The sequence below is a fragment of the Ascaphus truei genome, chromosome 3 (assembly GCF_040206685.1).
Source record: "Ascaphus truei isolate aAscTru1 chromosome 3, aAscTru1.hap1, whole genome shotgun sequence".
Lineage (NCBI taxonomy): Eukaryota > Metazoa > Chordata > Amphibia > Anura > Ascaphidae > Ascaphus > Ascaphus truei.
Window position 1 is genome coordinate 336,383,234 of NC_134485.1, and position 17,563 is coordinate 336,400,796.

General features: G+C 44.5%; 1 protein-coding gene across 2 annotated transcripts; it reads right to left on the reverse strand.

The window, feature by feature from the left end:
- Window positions 1-424: 424 nt before the first annotated feature.
- Window positions 425-13,308, reverse strand: METTL1 (methyltransferase 1, tRNA methylguanosine). Of its 2 annotated transcripts, none has more exons than XM_075591601.1 (6): window positions 13,102-13,308; window positions 11,889-12,055; window positions 9,837-10,021; window positions 3,639-3,752; window positions 2,661-2,762; window positions 425-2,429 (listed from the first exon to the last, which is right to left on the reverse strand). In XM_075591601.1, the coding sequence occupies exons 1-6, from the start codon at window positions 13,227-13,229 to the stop codon at window positions 2,295-2,297; spliced, it is 831 nt and encodes a 276-aa protein (XP_075447716.1). In that variant the 5' UTR covers window positions 13,230-13,308; the 3' UTR covers window positions 425-2,294. The 2 variants fall into 2 exon arrangements, with proteins under 2 accessions (XP_075447716.1, XP_075447717.1); XM_075591602.1 differs by having other exon boundaries at window positions 12,877-13,231.
- Between the last annotated feature and the right edge of the window lie 4,255 nt (window positions 13,309-17,563).

Sequence of the window (17,563 nt, forward strand, 5' to 3'; positions counted from 1 at the left end):
AATATTGTATTTTATAACTATTATAAAGCAGGTTATATTTAGATTATATATGGGGATTCTTTTACTTCATGGGACTGACAACGGCAAGACATTAGAAAAATAGAATTTCAAGATTTGCTGGACCTTTGGACAGATCTGAATAGAATTCGCATATCCACAAATCTAGTCCAATTTACATAAAAATGTGTTTATCATATAGATCAATCTCTGGTCACATTATGCAGTATTTCTCCTGGTACTCTGGATTTAATAAAGTGGTTCCAAGGCAGGCTTTTCCACTGATGGTGGACTTGTCCACGAGTTAATTTTTAGAAACGTCTAATCAAAATGGAGCATGAATTTGTCCTATTGGGATGGTAGCAGGTACACACACGTACACACACACACGTACACACACACAAAAATAAAAAATAAATTCACCACGTTTCTTGCAGTAAAACGTTTAATTGCGAAAGGATGGAAAGCCACCAGCCAACTTGCAATTGACATTTGGAGAGTACGGTTGTGTGATATCGCAATGGTGGAGGAAGCATATGCATTCAAAATTAAATATTGAAATGTATTAAAATATGGGAACCCTTGTTACAATATATTTAGATAGGGCTTTATGCCAAATTCAGATGGTACTATGGTTTCTCTTCCCCCGCACCGGGCCAAATGTTCTTATTAAATATTTTTGTTTTACTTGTTAATTACCTATTTTCTACTGATTTATTGTACTCGACACTATTTTAGGACAATGTTTATAATGTACCAGGATAAGACTATGGGATGTTCTCATGACACCTCGCAATATAAATAAGATAAGCGTAAACTTAGTGCTAAAAGAACGTGATTATCTTCTTAACCACTCAGAATCCAATTCACATACATATGTAAAAGTGTACGAGACAGTCGAGGTTGCATTTTAATGTTCTGACGGAATATAATTTGTTTTGTTTTTTTAAATGAAAAATTCAAATCAATAAGTTATCATGCGAAACACTTCAAAGTTTTCAACTCCACAGTAGAGATGGGCACATGGCCTTGTGTTCTGGTTTCACCTTCAAATAATTTTTGACGTTTTGGTTCGAAAAATCAGAAGGGTTTTGGAATGTACTGTAATGCTATGTTCAATGGCAAACAATGATTATTACAATACTAGTTACCAAGTCATTACAGTCTGAAAGGAAGTTTGTGATTTGGCTACAAATAATAACAGGATAATTCATGGCAGACCAGCACTATCCACGTGCCACTGTACATAAAAATCAGTCTCAAAGCACAGATTGAAAAAATAAAGCTTTGAAATGTGTGTTCTGTATTTCTTTGATTTCCAAAGTTTCCAGCAATTACTTGACATATCTAGGTGTAGTTAGGGATTCAGTTTAGCATAAAAATAAAAACAAATTAAGAACTTTTTATTTAAAAATATGCATTTTATTGCTTTCTTGATCATTTGAGAGGCGTCTTTTGGGGTATGTTGGGGTAATAAGTATACAAGTTATTAATTTCAAAAGAATATTAAGCAACTTTCTGTACAATGTGTAGAAAGCCTCTGGCACATCAATATATATATATTTTTTAAATGTTATCGATTTCAAAGTCTAAACCCTTTGAGATCACAAGGAGACTGCAACACATTGTTAAGGTCATTCTGGCAAGGAAGAATTTAGCAGCTCCTAAAGCTATCTGGGGGGTTCTGTTCAATTTGTTTTTGCCCCATACCACCCCCCCCTCCCCCCGGATGGTAACTTTCGAGACAACAGGGAAAGGACTGGTGGGATACTGGGTGGTAAGAATTTAGCTGTGGTTTCTCCTGCATAATATGATTGGAATTGAACTACTGCATATGCCATAAGCCTTGGAAAACCTATATCTGCAAGTCAAAACACATTAGAAACGCACACGGATGGTGTCATAACTAAGGGCTAATTCTGCAAACCATAATCGGCTCTTAGGGATGAAGTGTGAAAAAAAAATAAAAAAAAGGGACCAAGAGCAACCCGTGCTATATTCCAGCTGTAGCAGTATCCTACAGTGCAGTGAGAAGTGGTTCTTTATCACGGCATAGTGGAGCGTCAAGAAATCTGCTTAACCTCTAAAAAGTGATGTTTCTGATCCCTCCAGGACTACCGGGTTAAACAGTAGCTCCTCTACACTTTGCTATTAGAGATTGTTATCTTAGGTACACTTCCTAAATAGACATCTTACAGGCCAAAGATAGTAGAGGACCAGTCATATCAGATCCTGTTTAGTCCACCAGTCTCTTTTCCTGGCAGCACGTGCTTTAAAACATAGTCCCCACCTGACTACTAAGAGTCTTTTTCCCTGAATGTTCGGTTCTCTACACGACAAAATACGGCTAGGAAGTTCTGCCCGTTGTTACGCTGAACCTTCTTGCCTTCTTCTGTAGATGTTCCCAGTTTGTCCACAATGACATCGTCTGCCTGCAGACAACATGGATTGGAACGAATTGGTTTATTAGCTTAGTTACAAAAGAAACAAGTGTGCTGAAGAAATGTATGAACAGCATTTACAAGGAAGTGTCTAAGAAAGGGATATTCAATGGGAGGAAGAACAGACCGAAAACAAAAAGTTTTTGAGGAAAAGAAAACCCATCAAAAACACAATCTAGCTTGCATTTCATCGTACATGAGTTTAGCATTCAGGTTACTTACCAGTTTCTCTTTTGGGACCCGCTCAAAAAGTGGATGCTCTGTGAAATGTTTCACCATCCACTCGTGAACCTCTTCAACATCCGTTATAGTGTACACCAGGCCCTGCAATGCAGAGCACAGGGATTACACATCCAAGAACAAACAACGCCATCAAGGTCCAAAACGTCACTCCAGAGGGGGAGGGTGGACGATGAAAGAGCCCCCAATTAACATATTGCAATGAGTGCATCCTAATTGGGGGCTCTTTGAATATCCACTAACCCCCTCTGGAGGGACTTTTGGACCTTGATACTGTTTGTGCTTGCATTTTATAGTTATGTTTTTTTTTTATATTACCCCATATTTTGCAAAAACTATTGATCATATCAACGTTACAAAAAAAGTGCAATAATTCTGCAATATTTCTAAACCTAGATTACATTTTGGCTCTTTATTTGTTTAGAATGATGCATTTGTAAAAAAAAAAAAAAAAAAAAGTTATATATTTTTTCCTTGTTCAAGTAAAAAAATATATATATTTTTTTTCCCTTAAAATATTACAGAATACACTACAGCCTGCTACTTTTCCTAGAGTCATAATTATGCAGCAATTGCTGAGTGACCGTGATCAGGATGGAGTCATAAACTACATTTTTTTTTAAAGACATCCACAATTTGTAAGAGAAATTTATCCTGAATAGTACACAAATTGAGAATTTCTCAATGTGAAAAAAAAAAATACATGAAATAACTTTTTTCATACAGTATATGCACACATTAAAGCGCATATAATCCTGTGGGTGTGTGAAAGACACCAGCTTTAAAGCTGTACATTCTTACATCTTATGTAGAGGTGCACAGCAGGACTGCTTATTGAGCAGGAAGCCCAGTGACTATCGCGCACATCTGTTACTTACAGTAACTGCTGCTCAGACTGCTACCAGCCAGGTTACAGTGTGACTACTGTTACTAGGCAGAGCTCACTTTCTGCGCACTCACCCCTACACGCAGCACGTAGGCGTATTCTGCCAGGAGAGCAGAACTGATGATCCTCCATTTGTGCTTGGTCTTCTTAAAGTGAGGATCAGGAAACAGGAAGAACATCTTGCTCAGCTAGAAGAAAAGCGATTTGAGATTATTTTCCAACAGACTTGCCCCTTGCACGTATAAATTAGACCATCTCTGCCACAGTGCCCCCCCCCCCCCCAAAACAAAAGAGTTGCTAGAAATTATAGAAATAAAGCTTTGAACCCAGATCTACTGGTTTACAACCCATCCAAGGGTTAAGGTTACACTGGCTCTATGTTTATTATTAATAAAAGGTGTTAAATAACATGTGCTCTGGAAATCTCGCAGTTCAGTGCAGGTCATTACTAGGACATTGTAATATTGCCACTGACTTAAGGAAGCAAAGGTTTTTTTGTTATGTTTTAAATATATGCATCCTTTGATTACCTTTACTGAAAACGAATTACCCAAGCTGCCAATCAATTCGTTCTCCCATGATCGATTAGCAAAGATCCTGCTTCACAGGGTTCACTACATGGCCGCCTTTCAGTTTCAATCAATTCTACAGTCAGTGTAACTCAGCAGCTACAATGTATTCTTATATTACTACAGCTAAACCCCGTTATAACGCGCCTCGCTATACCGCGATTCGGTTATAACGTGGTTTTCCCGTGGCTCCCGTTTTAAAAAAAAAAAAAAAAAAAAAAAATTTTTTTGCACACTACACACTCTGCTCACACTGCTCACACTGCTCACACTGCACACACTGCACACACACTGCTCATTGCTCACACTGCACACACTGACACACTGCACACACACTGCTCATTGCTCACACTGCACACACACTGCACACACTGACACACTGCTCATTGCTCACACTGCACACACACTGCTCATTGCTCACACTGCACACACTGACACACTGCTCATTGCTCACACTGCACACACACTGCTCATTGCACACACTGCACACACTGCTCATTGCTCACACTACACACTGCACACACACTGCTCACACTGCCACACACTGCTCACACTGACACACACTGCACACACACTGCTCACACTGACACAAACTGCACACACTCACTGCACACAGCCCTCACAATACACTCACAGGTCAGCAGCCCACCCCCCCCCCCTCACATGTCAGCAGCCCACCCCCCCCCCCTCACATGTCAGCAGCCCACTCCCCCCCCCTCACGTCAGCAGCCCACCCCCCCCTCACATGTCAGCAGCCCACCCCCCCCTCACATGTCAGCAGCCCACCCCCCCCTCACATGTCAGCAGCCCACCCCCCTCACATGTCAGCAGCCCACCCCCCCCTCACATGTCAGCAGCCCACCCCCCCCCCTCACATGTCAGCAGCTCACCCCCCCCTCACATGTCAGCAGCCCATCCCCCCCCCTCACATGTCAGCAGAACACCCCCCCCCCCCCCTCACATGTCAGCAGAACTCACATGTCAGCAGCCCAACCCCCCCCCCTCCCTCTTGCAGCAGCAGCAGCAGCAGATCTGGCTGGGAGGACACAGACACACGTTGCCACGCACCGCAAAACCAGGAGGCTGGGAGGAAGAGGGAGGGGGGCTGGGAGGGGGCAGGTCTCTGTTTTGGGGTCACCCCTCTGCCCTGGCTGGGAGTGAGGGGGGCAGGTCTCTATGGGGGATCCCCCCTCCCTGTGAGGGGCAGATGAGGCTGGACAGAGGCAGCCCCGTCCACTCCCAGAATGCTTTGCTTCTAGCAGCATCTGGCTCCGGTCCCAGCTTTCCTCCTGGGGGCTCCGTCTCCATTTTGCAGCCTCTGCAGCGTTGTACTTGTGACCGTGAGTACAACGTGCGGCTGACATGTAACCCACCCTCCTGCACCCAGAGAGGGGCACTGCCCTGTGGGGGCATACCTCGGGGGTGGGGGGGGAGTTGAGAGGGAGGGAGGGGGCTGAGAGGGAGAGGGAGGAGGGATGAATCGCCGCCATTTTTTTAAAACTTTTTTTTTATTTATTTATTTAATTAATTAACTCCCTCCCTCCCGATCAGGCGCGCGGCGGCCATTTTTTTTAAAAAAAATTAGCGCGACCCCGTTACTAACGCGGTGGTCTCGGGGTGGACCCCGAGGACCGCGTTATAACGGGGTTTAGCTGTATAACATTATCTATTGTTACAGTTTGCAGCTCAAACTGCTGGGAATATTAGCAACAAATTATTACAAACAAGGTGTTGCAAAGATCTTGCACTGCTGGCGAGGTGTGCCAACGCCTGCTATAGAAAGCAAAGGATGCTCAGTATATTAAAACTCATTAAAAATTGCATTAAGAGTTGAATAATAATATATATTTTTTAATGCAGTAAGTATCATCTAATAATACAGAACAGATTAAAAACAAAAAAACAAAATCAAGATTATTATTCCAGGATTTGCCTATGATGTGTGACATCCCGAGCTTTAATGTTGTTGGGATGTATAACTGGTAGCAATGTGGCATTTCAGAAAGTGTAACCAGATGACGCTATCCTGACTGTCACTGCAAATAGAAGTCGGAGAAGAAATAGAAGGGTCTTCATTACTCTCCCACGTCACATCACAAGCAGTGATTAGCACAATGCAGACGTGCTTGTTGTGTAATTGAGGTGTGCATGTAACCACAAAATACCTCAGATTTCCTGGGAATTTACATCATTTTCACATAAAAACCCTTTAGTGCACAGCAAAAACTAAAGTACTGTAGTAACATTTTAATGTGAAGTTCCAAGTTATTCGCAGCTTATAATATTATGCCATGTTACAAGACTCAGCCAACACAGGAGTTTTACAGCCAACACGCTCGATACACTTAACTGCATCGCAGCACAATCGCTCGACAAGCTACTGTACTCTAAACATGAAGGTTTTAAAAGGATATTAATAAGTCAAAGAAATAGTGTATCTTGTGGAAAAGGGACAAAGGGTTATTTAATGAAGCTTCAGGGCTTGTAGATTTGGGAAATAAATGTAATCTCTCGTCAGTTTCTATGGTTCCTAATAAATACGCTGTGAAGCCATCATCAAAGAGGACGCGGACCATTAAGCCACATTCAAATGCCTGACAATGACTGACGCATATTGAATAGACACATACAGCAAGTAGCTCATTTTCTTATGTTCTATGCGGACAGCAGCTGAGAATAATCAACAAACTAAATACATTTCAGAAAGGATATTTTAGACCATTTTACAGTAGGTTCTGGTAGCCAATGTAAGCCTAAACAAAAATAGGGTGGTGGCGGTCACTGCAATATAGGAGCTCAGCCAAAAGTGAATGAAATAAAATCAGCTTTAATGAGTTAAATGCTGCACATCAGAGAAAAAAACCACTCTGACACGTTTCGTCCCGAAGTGGGACTTTATCAAAGAGTAAAACACTGTATCACATGGATTCCCTTAAATAGGTGGTGACTCAATCCAATTGGACCTTCTAAAAAACAGAACCTGCTATTAACAATCAGCAATCAGACTAGTACACTGATAGCTGTAATGGGCTATATTCCATTACAGCTATCAGTGTACTAGTCTGATTGCTGATTGTTAATAGCAGGTTCTGTTTTAGAAGGTCCAATTGGATTGAGTCACCACCTATTTAAGGGAATCCATGTGATAGTGTTTTACTCTTTGATAAAGTCCCACTTCGGGACGAAACGCGTCAGTGTGGTTTTTTTCTCTGTGATGTGCAGCATGTAACTCATTAAAGCTGATTTTATTTTATTCACTTTTGGCTGAGCTCCTATATTGCAGTGACCGCCACCACCCTATTTTTGTTCCTGTTTATCAACGGCTGGAGCACGAGCAGGCTTCTCACTATCATCTTCTCCAGTTTGAATGTTGGCGCCACCCCCACGAGTGTGCAGACGCGCCGGAGCGCACTGAATGCCGGGAGCATCGTCGGCTCCCGCCGGTTTGGAACCGGCTGAAGAGGGTCTACACGGATGTCTGGTCGGCGTGAGGTGTGACGCCACCCCCTCGTTTGTGGAGACGCGCCGGAGCACATTACCTACTGGATTCCTGGCTACACAAGCTCTTCATTCCTTCAAGAAAACGGCTTCTGAGCTGTGTGGCAATCGATCGTGAGGATCAACCAGACACCGGGCAGGGTAATGGCAGCAGTTTGCAGTTTCATTTGTTTCATGAGTGAGGTGTTTGCGGACACTTCATTTCGTGCTTCTAGCTTCATTCTGCTCAATAGCCCCCCACCCAGGGTTAGTCTATTACCCTTCTCATGACATTATATATCATTCATTAATAGTGAGTTGCCCTATGGATTTTTGTGGATTGTGGTTCATCATTATTAAGCATACTATATATGTGATTTTGGTAGCATCAGTTACATTGGGTTTATTCCCTCTTTTTTCTACAATGTAAGCCTAGTTGTTTGTAATCTGTATTTCAATAACCTGTAATGCATTTTTGATTGGACGAACAGAACACAATCTGACAAAACGCGTTGGGTGTCTTCTTCCAATGTCTTGCCAAACCGGAAGTGAGCATATCAGAGAGTAAGGCTGAGTCCACGCTGCTGCTGAGCTCGCTCATGCTTGGAGAGTGGTGATGTCACCAGCTCTCCAAATATGAGCGATCGCTGTCCTGCAACATTTTTTAGAGCAGGAGCGGGGGGCGTGGCTATTACGGGAGGGGGTGTTTCATTGGCTGATAGGGTCTCTCTCTCTCTCTCTGGTTAGTGACATACAAATATACACTTCTACTTTCTTAGCCACTTTATTATATGTATTCTACACTTGTATCTGCTGAATGAAACCACGTAGGCCGAGCTTATGGTGCCCGTGACGTTACCCGTCGCTGCTAGTGAAAGTTGTAATTCGCTGTCCGGCGACGTCGCGACCAGGTTTTTCATTGGTTCCGAGGCTGTCACATGTGGCAACAACCTCTGAAAAATAAAATTTGACCAACTTTAAAGATTCGCGCCGCGCTTACTATAAGCGCACGCGTCGGCGGCAATATAAGCGCAGCCTTATACAGCCAAGCTAAAGCAGCGATTATAATAGCAGTGCGCGTGCCACACCAAAACAAATTAATGTTTTCAAATGAGCGCGCGCACACGGTGTGCGAGATTGACGCGCCAAAGCGCGTGAATTTTGAGCTGGCATCTGAAATTGATATTGCCACATCACGTGAGCGGTTCAGCCAATGAGGGTGAACCGCTCACGTGACTTCATGGCCACGCCTCCGCCACACCTCCCACCTGCAGTGCCAGTTTCGCGCGTGCGACATCACAAGGTCGCACGCGCACAGCTGGAGCAAGTATAAAATCAAGGGCTAAAAAACAGTAGGCTCACTCAAAGGCAGATGTTTATTCCTTTTTAACTGATCAGTTTGAGTTTTAGGTTATGGTGGGTAGAGACGTAAGAGAGCCGAACACTATAAATATAAAATACCCATGAGTGCTTGCACTCATCTGTTCATTTCCCAGAATCCTCATCTGCGGTGTGATGAAAGGGTAAATGAACCAGGTTTCTGAACCTGTGGAAGACATGCAGCACACTCAGATATTTTGTTTTTGCCAATATGTCAAGAATCCAACGAATTTCCTTCAGTCCTCTTTAATTTTTGCCAAAATGTAAATGGTTTAACACGAGTTGGGCATCACCTTTCAAAGATAGATCACTCCATAAGTAAATTCTCAAAGGAAAATGCAAAAACCACCACAAGACTGGAAAACACTAGAGTTAAAAACGATAATACATATGAAAAGGGGACCAAATAAGGAGACTTATAAAATGTAATTAAAACACATCTATAAACATTTTTAAATTCTCTTTATTAATAGAATAACAGTTACACAAAAACTACTCCACCAGGTTACCAAGAGTAGTTATTTTCCCTTTTTTAAGCACTAAATTACTAGAGTTAACTCCTACATTGTGTGACACTTTCCCAATTAGATTGCACAACACTCCGGCAGGATCCCCTCCCTTTAGGTTATTCTATATATTTTTATAACTATGCTGCATTGTCACGTTCCATATATTCTATAAAAATATTTTTATTTTTTAAAAGGGGGCGTTGCATACATGGTTTTTGCCACATAAAAACAAAACCACCATGGCTCTCTGGCTAAGAAAAAGAGTGTAGTAAGTGGGGATTACATTCCTAGTAGTAAATACTGCAGGAAGGTTTATTCTTCCCTATGCACACAGTACCTGGGCCTTCTTGAAGAAGTTGGGCAGGTACTTCATGGCATTGCTACGGATACAGGCGATGTTCTGGTACTGGCCAGGATGGGAAGCTCTCAATGACTTGATCCGGTCCTGCACGTAATCAGACACCTTCACTCGGATCTCCAGGCCCAGCATGAGTGTGTTTGGAAACAGAGCAGAAACCTCAACTGCAAGAAAATCAAAGCAAAGGGTTAATAAGCATTTATTACACCACACTTAACTCACATTCTATACTTATTATGTACTAGGGAATCAGATCCCTGATGAAGTGGCATTGGGTACGCTACGAAACGCATAGGATACATCAATTTGCCTCATTGTTGTTTTGACATTAAACTGGCCTTTACCTGTCCAGTGACAGTGCTGGCTCCCTGGGAATACACATCCTAAGAGGTTGCTCAGCTAAGGACATGGATAGCTAGAAATATCCGTCCTAGTGGGCTGTCTGTTGGAGTTCTGACGTCACCTAGGTGAGCTAGTGCCATACACTGACATACAGCGGTTACTGTGGACTTTTTTCGGATGAAAGAATTTCTCCTGCTGGCCACAACGCTTGAATCCATGGACAAAAAACAGCTTATCGAGAAGCCAATTACCGATAGGTGTTCCTGGGATCCCACGGTGGGCAGGCAGAGTGCTTCTGTCAAATGCTTTTTTACTTTATTTCTGCACGTGCAATACTCACCCTTTGTACTGCCAATATATATTTATCTACTACACTAGGAGTGGTTGTGCGCTCTGTTTCTCTTTCGCTTTCTTATAGGTTTGCGATGTGGAGTCCACACCACAAGTGGACTTGTCACACCTGCAGACTATTTTCACGGAGTGACTTTTCATAATTTTATGTTCACTTGTTGTACACTCGCCTACAGCCTAAGCTGATTCACCCCCTTGTTCATTTAATTGGAAACACGTCTATATTTAGGTAATTCACACAACAGATTTTTTGTTTAGCGCTTTCACACAATTTAAACACTTGAATGCCACATTTTATGTGTTTCACGCACACACACACACAGTGCAAGTTTAGCAAGCAAAGGACAATATTACCAAAGCACATTCCCAATTCAAACAGACTATAGAGCACAGCTTCTTTCAGGATACCCGAGAGAATCTGGTGCAGTATGTCTAATCCAATGTGTGTTTAAAACGTAAACAATTGTCAATGTACTCACATTTGGGAATTGGATTATTACATTTCCAAGTCAACAATCCAAGACTGCTTTCCTATTTATAAATGGCATTTAACAGAAATTAGAACGAACTAGTAAATTATAATGGCTTGCAGGCTTTATATAATAAAAAAATAATTAAAAGGTGAGGTGGTGGGGGTTCATTTAGCGAACTAGGTCATTTAGCGAACTAGGACATTTAGTTGCGGCCATTTCGCTGTGACACATCCTTACCCCTTAACCCATTAAGTGAACCCCCTACCCTAAGCACTAAAACCCCTTAAATTGACCCCCTACACTAAACCGTAATTAAATTTACCTCAGAAGCATCCGGCAGTGGATTTGCCGCGCCAAAGCGCCAGCAGCCATTTTGTCATGGCGAAACAGCCGCAACCAAAATGTCCCATTCCATTAAGGAGTTGCATATTAACATTTGGTGTCAGACCCTTAACTGCACTACTACAGAAAAAATTCATTCTAAAAATTATGTATATTATGTGAGTTTCTGTACAAGTTTAAAACAGGTACTGTAAATTAATTCCTGCCCAAAAGGATCTTACAATCAACCTACAGGTACCAGGAGTTTAGTCACTTGTACCTGGAGCCACCAGAAATTGAAATAATAGGCTTTGGGTTATTTTACATTGTTAAGTGCGTGCACTAGCAAAAAGAACCGCTGTGTGTAACCCGTCAGTTCTGTACAAAAACTAAATGATAAAATTATATGGAAATGACCCATTGTACACGATATTCTGATTATTTACTTGAATTATGGGGGTATGTGATAGCCAATCCCACTAAAGTTACAAATGTTATGTTGCCCCTCCAATACCCCAAGCATAGAAACATGTAATGTATATACCTAGCAGACCACCGTAACCACAGCCAATGTCTGCAAACTCCACTTGGTGTCCCTGCTTTGCTTCCTGGACCAAATCCTTGGAGTCATCATGGAGACAATCATGGGTCTTTGGGCTAAAGAAATCAGGGTAGTATTCCGACCAATCCATTTCTTCAGGTTTCATTGGGCTGTGGAAATAAAGAACACGGAGCCCCAAAACATTAACAATATCTATATAGGTTTCAGAGCACTTCTGCGTCAAAACTCATTGTTAAAGTATGATGTTGAATGCCAAAATTCATGCAAATAGTCACTTACTTTCAAACTGAAGTGGTGTTAAAATGCACTAATGGTGGTAGAGAAATATAAAGTGTTTGCAACATCAGTGGGGATAAATATGTATCCTTTTAATTAAATGCCTGTTATAGGCTTGTTACACATTAAAGCAGCGGTCCCGCCGCCTCCTCCCCCCCTAATGAAGGGTTGTCCACGACCGCGAGGCGAGTATATTTGGTAACCAGACACAAAACTGCTACATGAAATGGGTCAGAGTTTGCTGCTTTGTCCAAGAGAGCCGTGACATCGCAGCTTTCAAATTGTGACCAATTGAAAGTTTGTAGTTTTATGTGTGGGGGGGAAGGGGGGGGAGGGTTACTAAAAGAAATTTAAAAAAAGATCCTTTTTACTGAGAGGACCCCAAAAAATTTCAACAACGCCTGGTTCAGGTAGTTTGCTGTAATCCCTTTTTTGGGGCAATTGCTGCTGTAAGGAATTTGAACCATTACTTGCATAATACTTGAACAGAATCACTGTAATGGGAACTCGAAAGGGAAAACAAAACCACCACCAAGTTTCTGTCTTTAATAAATATTGTAGTTTCCCGTTTTGAAGCTAGTTAACTTTGATGAAGTGTCCATTAGGATTAGGATATGTCCTATAATGTTAAACCCCATGTCTTATTTTGTGCCATCATAAAGTAACATGGCTTGCCATAACACCAAATATTTACATGTACTCGTGCCTAAATCCACCTTCAGTCCTCTTCTCCATCTTAACTTGAAGCAACCACTTATAAACTGCATAGGTGTACGTAGATGTTCACTCTTTGTATGAGCTTCTGTACCACAAGTGGAAATGTTTGCACAGGTGGGCACCCCACTTTCCTAGTAATCTTCATCCTGACCCCAAGCACACCCCACAGCATGGAGCCTGCTGCTCAGTGACAGACACTCACTACAGGAAGGTGTGATCGGCCATGGGGTTAGAGTGCGCTCTCTGCCTGTAATAGCGCTTCTGAGGAAGTGACACCGCCATCCCAGGCTCTGCTGCCGGAACAGGTCGCTCCACTTGGGTCCCTGACATGACACCGCCGCTGAAAACACAGCATCAACCTTCCGCACCCCGACACTGGGGCAGGCAGCGTGCTAACACTGTGCGTCGCACAAAAGACGCGTCACCGCCCGCACGTGACTTTCAGTGAAGCTGCGGCGACTGCCCTTTTCCTATAGGATTACCGTCCATCTTTGATTCTGGCACTCGGTATACAACTATAGTAATTTAACACAGTGAGAGCCTGCTCTCATTTATACACGAAAGGATTTATCCTTATAGATTTTAAAATGCTAATACACCACAAAAAAATTATATATATTGAGGTATTTTTTTAGCTGTTTAACATAAATTCTAGTAAATATTGGTCTTTGCACATTAGGCTCAGTTGGGGGTAACTTTAAAGGTCTCTAGGTTGCAAAAATGGGGCACAGAAACTGCAGCTAATTTATCAATAAAACAAATTGCAGTTGTGGGACTTTGATAGATGACCCCCAGTGTATTTGTAAATTACAATGGCATTAATGAGGCAGGGTCAAATCCCAGTGACTGCCAAATTCATATAGGGATCCATTTTTAACAATGACTGTAAAGGTCAATATAGACAAGGTGATTTATGATACTGTACATTTATTTGAGCATGTGGGGTTATTTATTAACATCTCCTGACTGCAAAGCCCAGTACAGAAAAATCTGACCAGATTTCTCAAAGAAAAAACTGCATTTGTTTTTAACAGCGTTCCTTCTTTTAGATAAATCTGGTGTTCCTTTTTGCAATGAGATTTCCCCTGGTTTCCCATATAATTGTGTAGCAGGGTCCCCCCTGGCCCTCCTCACCTGCGCTGAGTAGCGGGTACCCCCGCACCGTATCGGGCATCTGCAGGGGCTCCCGGCGACATCGGTGATAGGGCGTCACCATCTTGTGTGCATGCGCGGTGCGCGTTTGCAGCCGCGGCGACCATTGCATGTAGCGAAGGGGTGTGTAGGGAGGCATGAAGGCCCCCTAGAGGTTGCGCATGCGCAGGGAAGTGGCACGGCGGCCATTAGGATAGCGCAGGCGCAGGTAGGACAAGAGGGGCGGCCATTAGAGAGACGCCCATGCGGTCCACATAGGGAAAAGCCCCAGAGGGGACTACAACTCCCAGCAGGCTTAGAGGCAGGTGAGTCAGATGATTGCAGGCAGCCAATAATGTTTGCAGTTTCCCCTGCAGAGAGTGGATACATTGTATGGGCAATGTGCTGGAAGTCAGTCAGACTAAGGAGACAGTGGGGGAAGGAAGGGGGGCAGACAGCTGCGAGCTTCTGCCCTAGGCCAGAAATCTCCAGGCTAGAGCTGAGGCCCTGACTCCCCACTAGTGAGGGTGGGTGGTCATAGGAACAGGCCCTTAGGTAAGCTGTGCCCCCTTCCGCTGTGTAGTTCCTTAGACCAGGGAGAGACCCTGTGTAATTCCTTAGAGCAGGGAGAGACGCTGTGTAGTCCCTTAGAGCAGGGAGAGACCCTGTGTAGTTCCTTAGAGCAGGGAGAGACCATGTTCCTTAGTGCAGGGACCCAGTGAAAGGGTTTGCTGCATGTTCCTGTAAGCTGTGTTGCTGATCCAGAGACTGTCCTTATGGTGGAACGTCCGGCTGGACCCTGTCCCACGTACAGATCAGCGCTGGACCAAGCGGCGCCGGTAGACCCTTTGCGAAGACACCCAGGTGTAGGGACACCTGGGTAAGTATTTACAACCTTCCACACGTGCACCAACTTTAACTTGCTCCTCACATGTGACAGGCCTGTTCACACACTTGAGTGGGCTTGGACTCTTTGGACACGGGGTTGGGAAGGGGTGTAAAGGTATAGCCCAGTTAGGGGCAAGGTTATAGCTGCCAGCTAATGGCAGAGGGTAACACGGCTGTGTTGCTATATGTGATATGATGTGATGTGATGTTATTGTTTTGCCCATATAGTAAACAGTTACATATATACTTCCTTGTATGTGTCTCCTATTTGTGGGTCCTGTGTCAGGGGTCATTTTATACACCTGGAATCCCTGCACAGTTGGAGGCGCTGTAAGCATACGTTCCAGGATACACCCCAGGCTCCCAGTGGCGGAGGTTCAGGCCTCCTGTGAGCCTAACAGGTATTGCACCACACTGTAACATATGTAGATTTCCCCACATTGTCCCTATCTGCGATTGGGGGGGGGGAATAACTGTTACATTTTGGAGGTCTCAGACCTGGGGTGCCCTATATTTTTTTGTCAATTTGTGCATCTAAATTTCCACCATGTTTGTGCCCTCAAGGCAGGAGAATCTTTTCCTTGTGAATATTAATTGGGGGGCACACCTAAAATGGCGTCCCCTGCCAAGTCAGGAGAGCACATGTGCTGACTGCCAGTCTGCACAGAAAAATGTTGCAAAAATCTGTCCAGGACTGGCGGGAAAACCAGAGCTCCGCCCCCACAACTTGAGTGGCGCCAAGCCAGGACCACTCCCTTGTAGAATGTGCCCCATCTCCGCTTGACCACAAGTGGAGAGTGTACGAGGAACTGCAGTCAGCAGATTCTGTTCTTCATAATAGAAGTATAAGATGCAGTAAATCACACCCTCAAGTGTATGGAGCCTGGCTATCAACGATGGGGAACGTACCCAATCTTTTGTGTCCGTGCATACAAAATTTATTGAGTCTGTCTGGTAGTATGAACTATGACCCCGACCTGCTTCTACTAGACTACAAAGAGGTGTTCATAGAAGGGATAAGGTGTCTACGCTACTCTTGTGTCACTTGTGACTTCCCAGGTGGTGAAATGACTTGTGTACCCGCTGCAGAGTACAGTTTCCAGATCCCGCCAAGAAAGGTGCGATTGGCCTCTCCTCCACCAGGGGGAGTGAGCACATTGGGCAGCAATCAGCCATGTCTGTTCTCTATAAGAAAAGTACGGGGTGCAGCGAAACACACCCTCAGTTGTATAGAACCTGGCGAGCGCAAGGAGTGAATGTACCCTTTCTTCTTTGTCCGTGCTTACAAAATGCTTGAGTATATATGATGGTATGGACGCCAACCTATTTCAGCTACCCATAGATGTCCAGATGACACAAGTGGGCGAGGAGGTGTGCATACAATGTGTCAGTACCAAGTGTGACTGTCCATTCAGTGCATTGACCTGGGGACCCCAGTGTGCCTGCTGTGGGGCACAGTACCTGCTTCCCAAGCTGCTGCAGCCTACAGAAACCGCAGAGGAAGAGGCGATCGACTTCAATACTGGACCGGTCAATGCAGGTAATCAATTTACCCCCTCACAGAAGATTCGGACGGCTCGAACACTCTAACCGCGGTTCCAGAGTCGGTTCTAGAGCCAGGAACCAGCAGAGAAAGGTGCAATTGACCTCTCCACCGGGGGATCGATGCTGTTAACCCCACTTGCGCAACCACGGAGGTTTCAGAGGGCCCGGGCGCTCTAACCACGGTACTAGACTTTGCTCTAGAACCGCAAGATTTTCAAGCTACATTGATCAAAATGGACAGCTGCGATGCTGTGGCTGCACCGGGTCAGTGTGCTATACCAGATGTTCCAGGGGGTCCGTGCACCCCGGATCTAGACTCGGTTCCACACTCAGGACCGCAGATTCCGGAACCGCAGATTCCGGAATCACAGGGTAAGGTGTCTCTACCCCCATCCTCTCTTAGTGACTCCAGCGACCAACAACTCGTGGTGATGCGCCAGCCGGCGGACAACTCCTGCAAAGACACAAAGCCAACTATCTCGGCGGATACAGAGCCTGCTGTGGGTCCGTGTGCCCTAGATGAGGTGTATCCAGATGCTGCCGCATGCTCTGCCGTGGGCCCGAGGTGAGATTGCTCATAACCTGGCGGTGGGCCCGTTGTACATTGACGTTCCCCGACAGCAAACGCAGGTGCGGCCGGAACTGCAGAAGAGTCCCAAGGGCGTGGCGACTCCCAGTGTGTCGGAGGAACAGCCGGAGATGAGACCGGAGAAAGAGGATCCCATCGCAAGCCAGCGGAGTGGTGAGATACCCTCTTACTCCCCACAGGCTCCGATGGAGGCGCTTGACATAGAAGTAGAAGAAGAGTAAGTTACGGTGCGGGACCCAGTCCAAAATGGCGGCTCTCGTCAACCTGGGAGCCCTTGCGTTCCAATGCAAATGGTCCCAGGACTGGGATCCAACACTCCCGAGTTTCAAGAAAGTGAGTGGACTGACCCAGAAGTGTCAATAGCAGGTCCCCAGGAGATTGAGGGGTGTGCTATCCCCACTAGCCAGACTGCAGTGTTCCCCACAGATGATCGCTACCAGGCGGTACAGGATCAACAGTGTGTACCGGCCATCTGCCAAGTGGAGGGCCAATTCAACTCTACCCTGATGTC